The sequence below is a fragment of the Sebastes fasciatus genome, chromosome 12 (genome assembly GCF_043250625.1).
Source record: "Sebastes fasciatus isolate fSebFas1 chromosome 12, fSebFas1.pri, whole genome shotgun sequence".
NCBI lineage: Eukaryota > Metazoa > Chordata > Actinopteri > Perciformes > Sebastidae > Sebastes > Sebastes fasciatus.
In genome coordinates, this window is record NC_133806.1 from 19769609 (window position 1) to 19785129 (window position 15521).

General features: G+C 36.9%; 1 protein-coding gene across 1 annotated transcript; it reads right to left on the bottom strand.

Moving 5' to 3' along the window:
- Nucleotides 1–1334: 1334 nt before the first annotated feature.
- Nucleotides 1335–9473, bottom strand: LOC141779233 (casein kinase II subunit alpha). The gene is made up of 15 exons (XM_074653976.1): nucleotides 9317–9473; nucleotides 8521–8612; nucleotides 6915–6990; nucleotides 6610–6738; nucleotides 6377–6488; nucleotides 6148–6249; nucleotides 5987–6037; nucleotides 5834–5893; nucleotides 5587–5670; nucleotides 5364–5474; nucleotides 5117–5218; nucleotides 3529–3629; nucleotides 3276–3424; nucleotides 3027–3116; nucleotides 1335–2198 (listed from the first exon to the last, which is right to left on the bottom strand). Exons 4-15 carry the CDS (start codon nucleotides 6708–6710, stop codon nucleotides 2083–2085), a joined length of 1179 nt encoding a protein of 392 aa, XP_074510077.1. The 5' UTR covers nucleotides 6711–6738; nucleotides 6915–6990; nucleotides 8521–8612; nucleotides 9317–9473; the 3' UTR covers nucleotides 1335–2082.
- Between the last annotated feature and the right edge of the window lie 6048 nt (nucleotides 9474–15521).

The following is a 15521-nucleotide window of genomic DNA, read 5'->3' on the forward strand; positions in this document are numbered from 1 at the left end:
CCTGAAAACAGAGCCATGAGGAGGTGCTGATGTCTAGTTTTCTCTCAGAGCACTTGAATTACAATATGCTGAAAGGTTATAAGGGATTTATTTGTCCAATGATGCACAAAATATTCTGCCTACTGCAGGTTTAACAGTTTCTTTTTGTTACTGATCATGATTGACGTTGCTATCTTGCATTTGGTGCATATACAAACACTCAAATTACTTACAATGGCATCTTGCAATTTACACATTGGCATTCAACCTGCTCTCCCCCTCTCTTCATCTGGCATCCACGGGACAGTGTAGCCCTGTATCGGTATCTCTTGATTCATAAGATAAAATACAGGCCACATAATTATGTTTGTTGTCAAAAAATATCCCACCAAAAGCACTTGAACACAATAAGTATTTAGTTTATGTGATTTCCAGCATATGAGAAGCACCTGAATGCAGCAGGATTCGGAATGGTTGGAGCTACTAAGCCTACTAAACACACATCCATGCCACTGCAGCCAAATTGCATCTAAAAACAGCTTTAACGCTACAGTGCTACTGGATAGTGAGTTGAAAGTTGCTGGGCCAGTTTTTATATGCTGTGATCAGTACAGGTTCACTCTTTGTAGGATAGTAGCAGTACTGTCCTTGTGAACGAGTATCCATCAGATGCTGTGAATGGACTTAAAGCTGCAGAGTTGTACTACAATTGACATTTGACCTCTTGACCCTTGGTCCGTTTGCATATTTAATGGCAGGAGTCATCTATGTGAGTCATTTTAACTTTTTCTAAACCTCTGGGAACAACCACAATGAATTTTTGGCACTGCCTGGTTTGTGGCAGCCTTCATTTTTCCAAAATAGAGCATGCATGTGAGTCATGCAGACTCATCTTTCACTTTATTGTAATTAGTTAGAGCTTAACATGGTACCGGGGGGGGTGTACATTTGGCCAGCACCGACAGGAAAAGGTTCTCTAAATGTGGTGAACTGCTCTTGACTTATTCGCACATTCACTGTTTATTCTTTTGAAACTCTCTAGATTAGATATGTGTACACAAACACATTTGATTCCTCCATAATTCAAAAGAATTAAAAACACGAAAATGATTAAGGCTAAATGCATTGCACTCACTTTGTTCAAACGTCAATGTATGAACAGAGGTAGAAAGCTGGGGGAATCCACTTTATGAACACACATTGAATCATTTGGTGCCAGGATTAATTCATTATCAAAAGAAAACTTGTCTTGAGGGATACGCTAACTACACTGTCCTACTTTTAATCTCACTCATATGTTGCCAATGCGACCAGTCAACAGACGGTATACTCAATAACATGTAGTGCCTGCAAAGCCCTGTTTAAATTGTTTATTTTTGAAGTTGTTTTTGTAGGTGATGACTCCTCCCAACATAAAACAAAAAAGTTACAAAATTGTCTATGTAATCAAAATCATGTGTAAGAGACTTCATAAAAAACAAACATGAACACATACATACACATATAGAAGTGAAAGTAACATAAAATTGGCAAACTATTGACCCTGTGATACTCAGCATTGGGTGCATGCAACCTGACAGTAACTGTAGAATATCTACAAAAGTCCAATTAAAGAATTATAGCATCTAACAACTTCAAAACACCAACAACTCCTGCACATTACATCGTGTGCAACCAGCGAGCACTGTTTAGGTGGGGCACACCAGATTCCCGACTCTTTTTGTTTTGTGAAGTCTTGTAAAAGGTTCACAGTGTAATACAGCAGGATCCCCATCAAACAGTTTCAAGCAAGACTGTATATTTGGAACATACAAAATAAATTTTATTATCCATTCTCTTCATGTCTACATCTTATTAGAGTTTCTAGACAATGGCATTGTCAAATAACACACCCAAATTAATTCTAATAATCCTGACAGGTGCAACAATACATTTCTGTCAAGTCCAGGTGTCAAAATATAACTGAATGTGAAAAGCAATTTTAAATCTTCTTTCTTTTGTTATTTTTTCAACATAAAAAGGGGAGCCATGGCCCTGGGGCGCAGTGAGAGCTAGGCAGGACATGGCCATGAGCACACAGAAACACGGGGTGAGGAAGTGGCTTCAGGGTTGAGCCCCGGTGGCTGCAGGGACTTGTGTGGCCAGGGTGTTGGGAGCAGAGATGACGGGTGATCCAGCGATGTTAGCCAGTGGCTGTGAGGAGGACATTGAGGTGATGCCTAGGAGAGAGAGGGGGGCGGGGGGCTCATTAATCATTTAGGTAACAGGGTCATATATTTACATCACAATCTCAAAGTAGAGCTATAAACTTTGATTGCTGCAAAAGAAACGGTCAGATTTTTAACAACTTTTCTTACAACCTGACCATTTCTTATGCTGCAAATAAAGTTTTTATCTCTAAAATAGTCAGTTTGTAGATGTCATTTTCTATGCAGCCTTTCACAATCTTACTTTACTTACTTAAAAAATAGATATAACTTTCTTAAAAGGTGCAGTGTGTAGGATTTGGCAGCATCTAGTGGTGTGGTTGCATATTGCATCTAACTGAGTACCCCTCTGCTAACTCCTCCCTTTCCAAGACTGCGGTAATGTGAGCCGCCGAGTGCAAACCGTGGTAACGCCGTTCGCCTCGCTCAGAGGTACTCCTTACCAAAATAACACTACTTTAGGAGCAACAAAAGTCAGACGTTATTACCACGGTTTTGCACCCTGTGGCTCATGTAACTCACGTTGAACTATGCTGGCCTTCAGGTAATGAAAAAACGCGAAAGGCTCTCGCTAGAGCCAGCGTTTTGTTTGTCCATTCTGGGCTACTGTAGAAACATGTAGAGCATTATGGCGAACTCTGTGTAGAGGACCAGCTCCTTATGTAGATATGAAGAGCTCATTCTAAGCTAATGAAAACATAATTCTTAGTTTCAGGTGATTATACACTGATGAAAACATAGTTATGAATATTATATTCGATTTCTGATAATACATCACCCGAAACGTTACACACTGTACCCTTTAAATAGTCAGATTATGAGAGGAATGTCTCTACTTACCGGCCATCATACTTGAGGAGCTGACTGGTGTGGAGCTGGCAGCCATCCCTCCAGGAGTGGCCCCTCTTCCCTGATCTTTAACGATGGGATCTAGGAACAAAAGTGGATTTGAGCGCGTGTTGACACAGTCAAGCCACTTTACATGGTGCGCTCAAGATTATGGTCTGAGGCAATTTACTCAAGCAAATAAGTAAGAGATGCTGACAAGGTAATAAAAAAAAAAAAAAACATGGTGAGAAACAAACTTACAGAAGTAGGGGTGATCCATGGCCTCTCTGGCTGTGAGGCGGGCTTGATGGTCATAGCGCAGCAGTTTGTCCAGGAAGTCTAGAGCCTCTGTGCTGACCAGGTGCTGGTTCTCGCTGTGCACAAACCTCTCCCACCTTTTGCGGGAGTGTCTTTAGAGAACAAACCAATGATCAAGTGTTAGTGTGAGGTATTCATTCGCCGATATCTTGGTCAAAATATTCAATGTCGTTTGAGACAGCAACAATGTTTTTACCTTCCGAGAATGTCATTGAACCGTGGATCCAATTCAATGTTGTACTTGTCAATGTAGTCGTACAGGTCCTCGGTGCCCAGTACTTTTGCAATTCGCACCAGCTGCAAGTCAGAAGGAGCATAATTCAACATATTAAAAGAGTAGAGTTAGGCATTAGTTAAATCATATGAAGGGTATTGAGGGGCAGGCATTCCATTGCAGTTTATTAATCACATAGTGGGTTTGTATGGAGTGTTTACATTATGATAAAAAAGAGGTATTTATGGTAGACTAATGATACAGGAATAAACATCTTGTTAGATTAATAATGTGCATATTTTCATTAAATATCTGTACAGTTTGAGAAGATGTTTTTATTATCAAACCTAACTTAGTTTTATGTTAATACAGTAATTTTAAAAAATATATACAGTTCGCCTGTAGAGAAATAATTACAGTTCAATCTATCAGCACAGTGTGGAAGCTGTACAAGATGATTACTGGGGGAAATTAAATATTAAATCAATATATGCTATTTTGTACCAATAGAAATTAACTGTACAATAATTTGTGCAAAACTCTGGGATTAGCACTACATTTAAACTGTACATTCCAAGAAATATTCTTATTTAATTATTATTAATACTATTTTTGCATTCATATTTAACACGCTTATTAGTTCCCACTTCTCAGCCTTTTTTTTTATTTACACTAATTACACTTTATTTACGTCATGGAAATTGCTGGCATCATTTTTATATAAGGTAATGTGAGTACAGTGATTTTTGTATGTGATGTTTAAAGATAGATAATGTATACAATGTTTGTGATTTCTGTGTCGGACCACAGGATGACTTGCTGGCGTCATGGCGTCAGCTAATGGGGATCCTAATAAACTAAACTGTGGTTATATATTGTATGTGTTTGATGCACATATTTCTCATTTCCCATTTTATTATTTATTTATTACCTTACATATATTCTGTTATATATTGTGGCATTATGTACATACTTGAAATTTTACATACTCCTTTATTTCTATTTTTCTTATAGTTCTTTATGCTTATATATAAGAGCGACTGTAACGTCCTAATTTCCCCCCGGGGATCAATAAAGTATTTCTGATTCTAAAATACCATTTCAACTGCAGTGGCACATGGGCTTAAAAAAAACCCCACACAAGCCCAAAAGAGCCATAGAATAAACTGGAAAAGCTGTGCTCAGTGTTACGGTGTATGTAGGTAAAGCCCACAACACAAATGATCCCATCCATGGGAGTAAAATGTGTTGTGACCCATGTCCACTGGTACAATCCTACGTTTGTCTTTTACCCCTTTTTGTTTTACATTCAGTACACCAAGCTCCCCAAAAGTTAATAATAAATGACTACACTGGCTCAGTAACTGTGGCGATAGCTTTGAGAAAGACATGAACTCCCAGGTGCTCCAGCAGAGCAGCTATGTGGCCTGTCCAGTGTGACACGAATGTGTTTTGACTGTGTAAAACTGATAATATGTATTATGCAGTGTTGAAAAATACAGCCCCAGACACTGCTCTCTGTAGGCCACAGGTTTGTGACCACATGCACAAAAGACTTGATTCTACATACCTGATCATAATTGTCATGACCGTGAAAGAAAGGCTCCTTTCTGAAGATCATGCTGGCGAGCATGCAACCCAAACTCCACATGTCCAAGCTGTAGTCATACATCTACAAATAAAGATCGGAAAAAAGGCTTTAAAATAATTGCTTCATGACTGCATTTAAAAATAATAATATATATCCTATGTGCCATTTTGACCTTGTATAAAACTAGCATGGCTAGACACATGGAAGAAGAGTAAAGAAGGCTCACCTGGTAGTCTACCAGCAGTTCAGGTCCTTTGAAGTACCTGGACGCCACTCTCACGTTGTATTCCTGGTTTGGGTGGTAGAACTCTGCCAAACCCCAATCGATTAGGCGGAGCTGGAAGTTCGAAAAAAATGTAGTTGAATGTATTTTTTTAAAACGGTGATCTGCTGGCGTCACAACAGGGAAGACAAGAAATGAGGAGAATGGTCAGCGTGTGAGACAATACCTTTCTGTGTTCATGATCAATCATTACATTGTGTGGCTTGACATCTCTGTGCATTATCCCCATACTGTGGCAGTAATCCAGAGCCTATCAGGTAAAAAAGGAAAACATATATGTTGAGAGTATACACTGAATGTTAAAACTTGTGTAACTAGAGCTTGATATAATGGTTTCTGGCAAGTCTTAAACAACCGACACAGACCATAAAATTGAGTGTAACAAATTGAGCGTACCAAAAGACGTTTCTTACCTTTAAGATTTCGTACATGTAGAACCGTATGTCAAAGTCAGATAGGGTTTGATACAATTGCTGTAAAAATATATATATAAATGTATGAGCCATTTGAAATATCTAGTATTAGGGTATCCAAAATTACAAATCAACAAAGCGCTGATTTTTTACCTTGAAATCTGTGTTGTTCACATGTTCAAAGACCAGAGCAGGGGTTCGGGACTGTAACGAAAAAGAGAACAAAATGTACATGTGTGTTTAAGCAGGACACCTTGTACATACATATGTAAATTGTTGCAGTGCTAAAAAAAAAAAAAGGAGCACAAAATTACCACAGGATCCTTGACAATATCTAACAGTGAGATGATATTTGGGCCACCCCTCAGATTCTCCAGGATCTTTATTTCTCTCTTGATTTTCTTTTTCTTGACCGGCTGTGAACAGAGACAGTAGTCTTGTGAGGTACATGAAATCGCCACTGGAGGTGACAAAATAGTAGGACTACATTTTACTGAAAAAACATTTGCAAAAATAAATTAGTAGGATAATCAATTGATTTACCTTCAGTATTTTGACGACCACTTTTTCATTGTTTGTGATGTTTATGGCTTCAAACACTTCACTATATTTGCCTCTCCCTAGTTTTCTGACTAGCTGATAGTCGTCTTGGTTCCTAAAAAAAAAAAAAAAAAAAAAAAAAAAAAGCCACAGTGAACAATGATTAGATGGCTTACCCAACATAGCAAAACAAAACAAGTACAACTGAAGTGCCAACAATTTCCTTTTTGCCTTACCCCCATTCAACAACATGGGACTCATAGTCCCAATATTCCCGAGGTCTCTGTGTGTTTACATCAGGGTAAACTCGAGAGCGGCTTGGGACAGGGCCAGACATATTCTACACGGGATCTTCTCTAAATCTCCTAAAACAAAACAAATAATATAAAAACGAGTTATTTAAAATGACACATTACATTCAACAGAGAAAATATAACTCAATTCAAAAGCATTTTGTGTACTATTGCAGAATGGTTAGCACTCCAGGACGTCATAACTACAAATAGGTGATAGGTAATCTAATTATAAGGAAACTTAATACCTGGGAGGTTCCCTCCAGGATGATGGTGATAGATGATTGAAACAGGAGCAGCCGAGATGCCTTTATGGTAAGAAAGCTACATGGGCACACAGATACAAAAACAAGTTAGCTTACTACAATCAAACCAGTCATAGTAGTTCAACACCATTTGAAATACTGAGAAATAAGCGTAAAAGACATTTTAACTTGAAGATGTTTTCCCCCACTGTTTCACAGGATGTTGATCTGAATAAGAGAGTTTCAAATTAAACTGCACATGTTGAAAAGTTGTACTACACAAAGCTACAAATTTCTCTGTAAAAGTCAGATTTTTAGATTAATCAGAAGACGCATTATTTTTATACATGCCTTTAATGACCGATGTTAGGACCTGGACACTATTTTATTATTTCTGCATTTACTGCAGTCAAAGGTATTAATTTAAATCCAGTGACAGATGAGACTTCAGTCTCTCTCTGTGTTTGAACACTATGAAGTGTAAGTGGCAGCAAAATCATCTGATGTCAGAGGAGAGGTGAGGAGTTTGGTTGTGAAACAATTTTTTTAACTGAGCCATGTTGGTTTTTTGAAAAAGCAGATTTTTTCCAGAATGAAATGGATCTTGCTGTTCTTTCCAAACAAGAAAGAAAATCCAACATTTTTGATTTTTTTTTTTAGTAAATAACATCCAGGAGTTGCATCATTCAATTATTTCAGAAACAAAAAGGGTTAACAGTTTTCAGGTTTTACATTATTTTAACATTTTCTTGGTAAAAGGAGGGAGTGAAATAATTGAGGAGCGAAGAGAAGGGGGAAAAAGATGCTTTGAGATGTTTCCACTGAAGGCAGCAATAACTTAGCTATTCCTATTCCCTTTTCCTGGAATACACTGAAAGCTAAGTTGAAACTGGGAAATCTGATTACTTTTGATGAATTTAAAACATTAATGAAAGACCTAGAAGCAGAGTCAATCGGGAGCTGTCTGTGTTTCTGAATATTTTCACTTTAACATTGGCTTCAAAACACTTGATTTTAATGTGTTTTATATGATATTATGCTATGTATTTATGTTTGCATTTGTTTTATGTTGTGGCGTCTGAAACTTGAATGTATGTTTAAATGATGCTGTCTTGGACAGGTCTCTATTGCAAAAGAGATTCTTAATCTCAATGAGTACTACTTGATGTCTGTGTTTCTGAATATTTTCACTTTAACGTTTTCTCTTCAAACACTTGATTTTAATGTGATTTGTATGATATTATGCTATGTATTTATGTTTGCATTTGTTTTATGTTGTGGCGTCTGAAACTTTAATGTATGTTTAAATGCTGCTGCTGTCTTGGCCAGGTCTCTCTCTAGCAAAAGAGATTCTTAATCTCAATGAGTACTACCAGGTTAAATGTTTGTTGTGTTTATTTATGTCTATGTTAAGCGTCCTTGGGTTTCTTGAAAGGCGCTATATAAATCCAAGTTATTATTATTATTATTAAATAAAAGGTTAAATAAATAAATACAAATAACTTTAAAAAAAGCAGAATATGTGATCTAAATAACATAAAATAAATAACTAAAATCAACTCAAACTATAAATCATTGGTGTCTAAATAATGGTGGAAATGTAAGAGACCTGAATGTTAAATGGGGGCATCCAACCAGTCTAATCAGGAGGTACAGGGCTCAATACAGTCATCACTGGGGGCTACACCAAGGCAGTATCTCCTGTTGGGGGAAACAAAAAGGCAGAAAGTAGGTTGATTAAAATCAATTGAGCACAAACTATATGTGAGCTAATGTGTGCCAGCCAATACAGCCAGCAAGGCTACATTAAAATTAAGAAATTGTGTACATAAAAGACAAAATTATCTCTCTTTTAAAAACACACTCAGCTATAAACACTCAGTTTGCCCGCTAAACACTTTAATGGAAAGGTGAGAGTACGCAGAAAACCCCTCTGTGGCCCAAAGGCCTGCTGCACAAGTGCAGAGGAGCTAACAGGCTAGTTAGCATTAGCTCGTCAACAGCAAAGAGAAAAGCCGGTTGGAAAGTCACAACTAGCTTTCGGCCACATTATGAGACCGTAGCAGGATTTAAATACACACACCGCGTCGAGAACAGTCAAATAAACATCATAGAGGTTGTTAGTAACGTAAAGCTGAATATAAAGCTTCGAAAAATGTATTTCCTAAAGCTAGAAAGTGCTAAGCTAAGCTACCAATGCTAAGGGAGTGAATGTAAGCCTGCTGGCTGGCTGGCGAGGCGACTGACTCTGACAACGCCTTGAAAAAACACCCCTCAAACACTGTGATCGAGCTGCTAGAAACACACCACGGCTTGTGTTACTTGTTCTCAGCTTTCCCTCACGTATAAAAAACCCAAAGGTGGTGGTAAAGCTACGACGATTTGTGGTTAAATAACACGATTACCTCTCAGCGTTTGTTGGGACGTCAATATGGCGATGCTTAGGATCAAGAGCTTATAGTGCGAACAGCCTCTCCTGCAGAGGGCGCTCTCCTTTTTCCTTTTTCATGATGTAGCTCTCTCTTTCTCTCTGCACACCAACAGGTCTGATACAAGCAGGAACTTTTATCTGCATGTGTGTATTTAAGTCACAAAGTCACTGTTAATTTGCACAAGCAACATGCATGTGTAACTAACCACCACACTTTAGTAGGCTACTGTGGCAGCCGCCCATTCTCTGGTGCTTGCTATCTATCAAAAAGTAAGCACAGCTACAAGCCAAGTATACCTTTCTGTAGGCCTACAAGGCAAGAATACTTAATTATACTTTTCTTAAATATATCTTGATCAAAAGATTAAGTAAGTAGGACTGTAAGCCAAGTATACTTAGATTTTTCTGTATACTTGTCAGTATATATCAAGTACACTTAGACTTTTCTGTATACTTTTCAGTATATACTTAGATTTTTCTGTATACTTGTCAGTATGAGCCAAGTATACTTAGACTTTTCTGTTTACTTGTCAGTATGAGCCAAGTATACTTAGACTTTTCTGTATACTTGTCAGTATGAGCCAAGTATACTTAAACTTTTCTTTATACTTGTCAGTATGAGCCAAGTATACTTACACTTTTCTGCATACTTGTCAGTATTTAAGTCACAAAGTCACTGTTAATTTGCACAAGCAACATGCATGTGTAACTAACCAACACACTTTAGTAGGCTACTGTGGAAGCCGCCCATTCTCTGGTGCTTGCTATCTATCAAAAAGTAAGCACAACTACAAGCCAAGTATACCTTTCTGTAGGCCTACAAGGCATTAAGAATACTTAATTATACTTTTCTTAAATATATCTTGATCAAAAGATTAAGTAAGTAGGACTTTAAGCCAAGTATACTTAGCTTTTCTGTATACTTGTCAGTATATATCAAGTGCACTTTTCTGTATACTTTTCAGTATATACTTAGACGTTTCTATATACTTGTCAGTATATACTTAGATTTTTCTGTATACTTGTCAGTATATATTTAGATTTTTCTGTATACTTGTCAGTATGAGCCAAATCTACTGAGATTTTTCTGTACTTCTCAGTATGAGCCAAGTATACTTAGACTTTTCTGTATACTTGTCAGTATAAGCCAAGTATACTTAGACTTTTCTGTATACTTGTCAGTATGAGCCAAGTATACTTAGACTTTTCTGTATACTTGTCAGTATGAGCCAAGTATACTTAGACTTTTCTGTATACTTTTCAGTATATACTTAGATGTTTCTATATACTTGTCAGTATATACTTAGATTTTTCTGTATACTTGTCAGTATGAGCTAAGTATACTTAGACTTTTCTGTATATTTGTGAGTATGAGCCAAATCAACTGAGACGTTTCTGTACTTGTCAGTATGAGCCAAGCATACTTAGACTTTTCTGTATACTTGTCAGTATGAGCCAAGTATACTTAGACTTTTCTGTATACTTGTCAGTATAAGCCAAGTATACTTAGACTTTTCTGTATACTTGTCAGTATGAGCCAAGTATACTTAGACTTTTCTGTATACTTGTCAGTATGAGCCAAGTATACTTAGACTTTTCTGTATACTTGTCAGTATGAACCAAGTAGGTCTATACTTATTTATACTTTTGTTAATTATATCCCTGATAAGTACATAAAAAGTAAACTAAAAGTATACTCTTCTTATTTTAAGTTTAAAAGAAGTATACTAACACTTATACCACACTTGAATAAACTTATTTTTGGTAATGGCAGGCCCTGGTGTAAGATTGTTGATGGCAGATATGATTCAGTAGGCCTTCATAATTCACATTTCCACATAATAGTTGGAGTACAGCAGGCACACACGTGAGACTGCAATTCAAATAATTTCATAACTCACTTTTCATCACATGATTACTGCATTACTGTGCTCTCCATTTCAGGATATTTCTAATGCTCAGTAGGCTACAAGGCCTGTTTTAAAAAGGTCTTTGTTTAGGCAAACTATATAGGGCTCACTGTGTAAATGGACAATGGTGAAATAGTGACAGAAAACAATACATGTTCTGTGGCATCAGTTAAAAGGCTACCTCAGTCATAGAAAAAGCCAGTTTCCTGAGGTAACCGAACACCTGTAATCAACACATAATAGAGAGAATATCCTCTTTGTGAGATTGAATGTTGAGAATAATAATGGGTCTGTGTACTTTGTAAACTCCTTCTGTAGCATAATTGTTGCTCCTCTGCCTGCAAGTCGTGCACTGTTAAACAAACAGAACAAGTCTTTGACTACTCAATCTGATACATCTTGTCAGAATATATAATTAACCTGGGTGAGACCTATTAAAGGTAAAAATTCAGGATGAAGCAGCAGTACACAAAACAGCACTCTTGCTGACAAACAGTGGACACAGCTGAGGACCAAAAATCAACAATGAAGCTGTAAGTTTTCATATTTTGTCTAATAGATATTTGTCTTTCTTTAGAATTAATCTGAATTAATTGTTTTGTTTCAGCTTCATGTATTGCCTACTTCTTCTGTTTGCAACTATGGTGGTAACTGCTGCCCCAATCAGAGGTAAACCAACCTGAAGAGAGAACAAAATGTGTTTTTTGAGCTTATACTCAACATTTTTAATGTATGTTTAAGATTTATTAAATAGGACAGATAACACATTTTCTGTCTTTCTTTCTTTTCAAGTGCGAAGAGACAATGTGTTAAGCTTCCTAAATGGTGAGATTATTTATGCCATTTTATGTTTTATGTTTTTAATGTATGTTTAAGATTTATTAAATAGGACAGTAGGGATAACACCTTTTCTGTCTTTCTTTCTTTTCAAGCGCGAACAGACAATGTGCTAAGCTTCCTAAATGGTGAGATTATTTATGCCATTTTATGTTTTCTTACATGCAAAATTGTCCTACTAGTGCTTTTTCAAATGACGAATAAGTGTTTAAACCACCACTGCAAACTTTTATCACATAACTTGTTCATTACTCTTGCTATAGATACACTTGGCACATCTACTGAGGAGACCATACCTGCAAATACAACAGGTCTGTGATTCAAAATGTAACTTTCAGATCAGAGATATATTCCGTTTTAAAACAGGAAGGTTTCATCTCACCAGATCCTCAAACTACTTTTTGTTCCCCAAGAACATAAATGTGAGTTTCAAATACCAGGTCACAGTAGAGACAAAACCAGAACAGAGGCAATTCTTGGTATTTGTGTTGCTTTATCGTTTAGTTTAATCTTCAGGTTGTACTGTAGAAAGCACCTTTGACATTATCTGATCGTATTCCCACGTCTGCAGCATATCGAAACCCTCCAAGTAAACCTGTGAAAGTGCAAGATTCGAAAGGTACATTTTTGTGCTTTTTTCCCCTGTTGACACAAATAAATACACAGTGAATTATACTGTGTATATACTGTATGTTGATAACTAAAGCATCACTTTGATTTCCAAATTGTCTTTTGATTTGGTATTACAGAAACAGCAAACTCATTCACAGATACGTCAGAAGAAAAATCTGCAGAGAGTTCTGACACCAGTGGATTTACAGGTTTGTGGACTTTATTTCATGAACAAAAAAAATATTTAATTTCATATGAATAAAACAAGTCTGATAAAAATGGAAGTGAAAGCAGAGGTGAAGAATCTTAAATTCAAGTTAAAACTAACATCCTAATGTCTGTAGCAGTGCAGACGATATATTGATGCAGATGTTCTACACTGTAAACAATTGCTGTTAATTTACAGCAGGATTTCAGCAGTATTAATCTGTTATTGCTAAAAACAGTGCTTTACTGCTGATCAACTGTCTAAAGTATCATCAGTAACAGTTTCATGCAGTATTTTTTTAATTCTGGGACCTGATCTGCACATTTGAGGCTTGTACATTGTACATGATTGTAAAATCAGTGAATTAGCTTTATTGTTCTTCACTCACATGTTGTTCTGGTTTGCATTCTGTGCTTGTAGCCAGCTATAGACAGACATTTTGGGAAAAGTGTCAACAAGTCTATTATAGATTTTTCCTAACAAGTGCCTTTAATTGTATTTAGTTTGACTATTCCTATTTCTGTAACCTGCTAAGTCTATTCATCTAGGGAAAAAATAATGTTTATTAAAATGTATGTAAAAAATACAACCTTAATAGTGCATTAAAACAAATCAGTAGGATAATGTAGGTGAAAAACAGCTATATAATGTATCTTTAAACAGTAAATTAACTGTAAAATACTGTGAAATTAATGAAAAAAAAAAAAAACAGGTCAAACAGTATTTTTCATTAACAGTACAAAGCTGTAAATTTCAGCGACAGTATAATAATGTTAATTTTACAGTAACATAAAGGCAACCCTGCTGCCAGTTCTTTACTGTTATTTTACTGGGAAATTCTTAACAGTGTAACTTTTACTCTTCCCAGATGCAGTGAAAGGCCTTGACAGTGATGAGAGCATGAGTTCTGAAGATGTGGAGAAAGATAAAACACCATCAAAGGGGAAACCCAATGTGGGGCCGATGGATATGAGCAGCAAGCTGGTTCAGGACCAGCAGGGCAGCGGGGAGCACAGTGGGCCACAGGGACCACAGGGGCCACAGTTGCCACACCAAGCAAGCAGAGATCTTAACAGTGATGAAGGAATGACAGTGAATGAAAGTTTGTCAGGAAAACCTGTTGTCCGTTTGAGTGGAGACCAAGTTATTTTCAGCCTCCAGAGAAAGCCACCACCAGGAAGAGTTCATGGGGTAAATGGTATGCTGGCCCCAGACAGAAGCAGAGAACTGCTGGATTGGGATAGTTTGGAGGACAACTATGGCAGACCTGCTCCAGTGGGTAACAGAGGAGATAGAGACTATGATGGTAAGTCCAGATTCTCTATACATCAGTGATTCCCAGTGGGGTCTGTGGCACTCTGTCAGGGGGTCCGCAAAATAATTTGCAATAAATTATGAAATTGTGCTTTTAAAAAAAGTGCATATGTACAGATGGGGACCATTTGCACCAATAAAACAAGCATATTGTGTCCAATACTCCCACCCATGTTAACTTTAGGCCAATAGAAACTCTGGTATGATTGTGACAAACAAAAATAAGTTCATTATTTTAAGTAGAAGCACTTACTGAAAGTCAGCTTTAGACTGGTAGGTTTAAACATCTGGATTTATTAGGACTTTGCCAGTCTGTTCATTTTTTTGAAAGCTTTTTAAGATCAATTACTTGAAATGTAGGCTAGAAATGCTGTCAGGTTGAGTCAAAATGCAATCCGAATAAAATTATCCACTGTTTAAAAGTATATAAGGGGTATTAACATTAGCGATGAATCGACCAGACTTTTTCAGTCCTGATTCCGATAGTGATACCGAATACCGATCCAATACCAGTGTTTAATTAAGCTGTATGCCTCACTGTGTGGAAGTGACTGGGATCATTCTGGTATGTGTAAAGCAACATCAGGCTTGACTTAAACATTGCTTTCCATACTTTGTAAAACAAAATGTGACCACTAAATACATAGGTATAAATGTATTTAATTGTTCTTCATTATTAAAATAATAAATCGTACACCAGCAACTTGGTAAAAAATCTTCTAAATTAACAGGAATTACAATTCAAGTGTAAACCTTTTTAATGCAGCAACAAATTGATCCAGCTATTTGCGTCTGTATCGGCCCAATGTCCGGTCCAATATTGGTATATCGGTGCATCCCTAATTAACATGATTCCAATTGAAATGTGTCACTATGAAACAGGTCTGAATTATTTAGGTTGAAAAGTTTTAGAATACAAATAGTTCCAATGGCATCTAATAGTACAAATGATAGTAAGCATAACTGGTGTTACGATTAAGAGGGTTAAGGGATCGCTGTCCCCAAAAAGTTTGTGAACCCCTGCATTACATTAAAAAAAATGCCTTTGTTCAAAATTATGCTCTGAGGAATCAAAGGATGAACAATTGTTTTTAATATTCCCACAGAAACCAGAGAGTTTATCAGTTCTGAAACGTATCCAATGGGTAAGACCTGTTTATTCTTCCACTAGAGGATATTGTAACATCGTTCTTTGATAACTGATGCACACAGACAGTGACTGCTTTCCTGAAAGATCTGTCATTTCTCATATATGCTTTTAGCACCTCCAGAGCACGTGCCCAGTAGCTTCTCTGTTC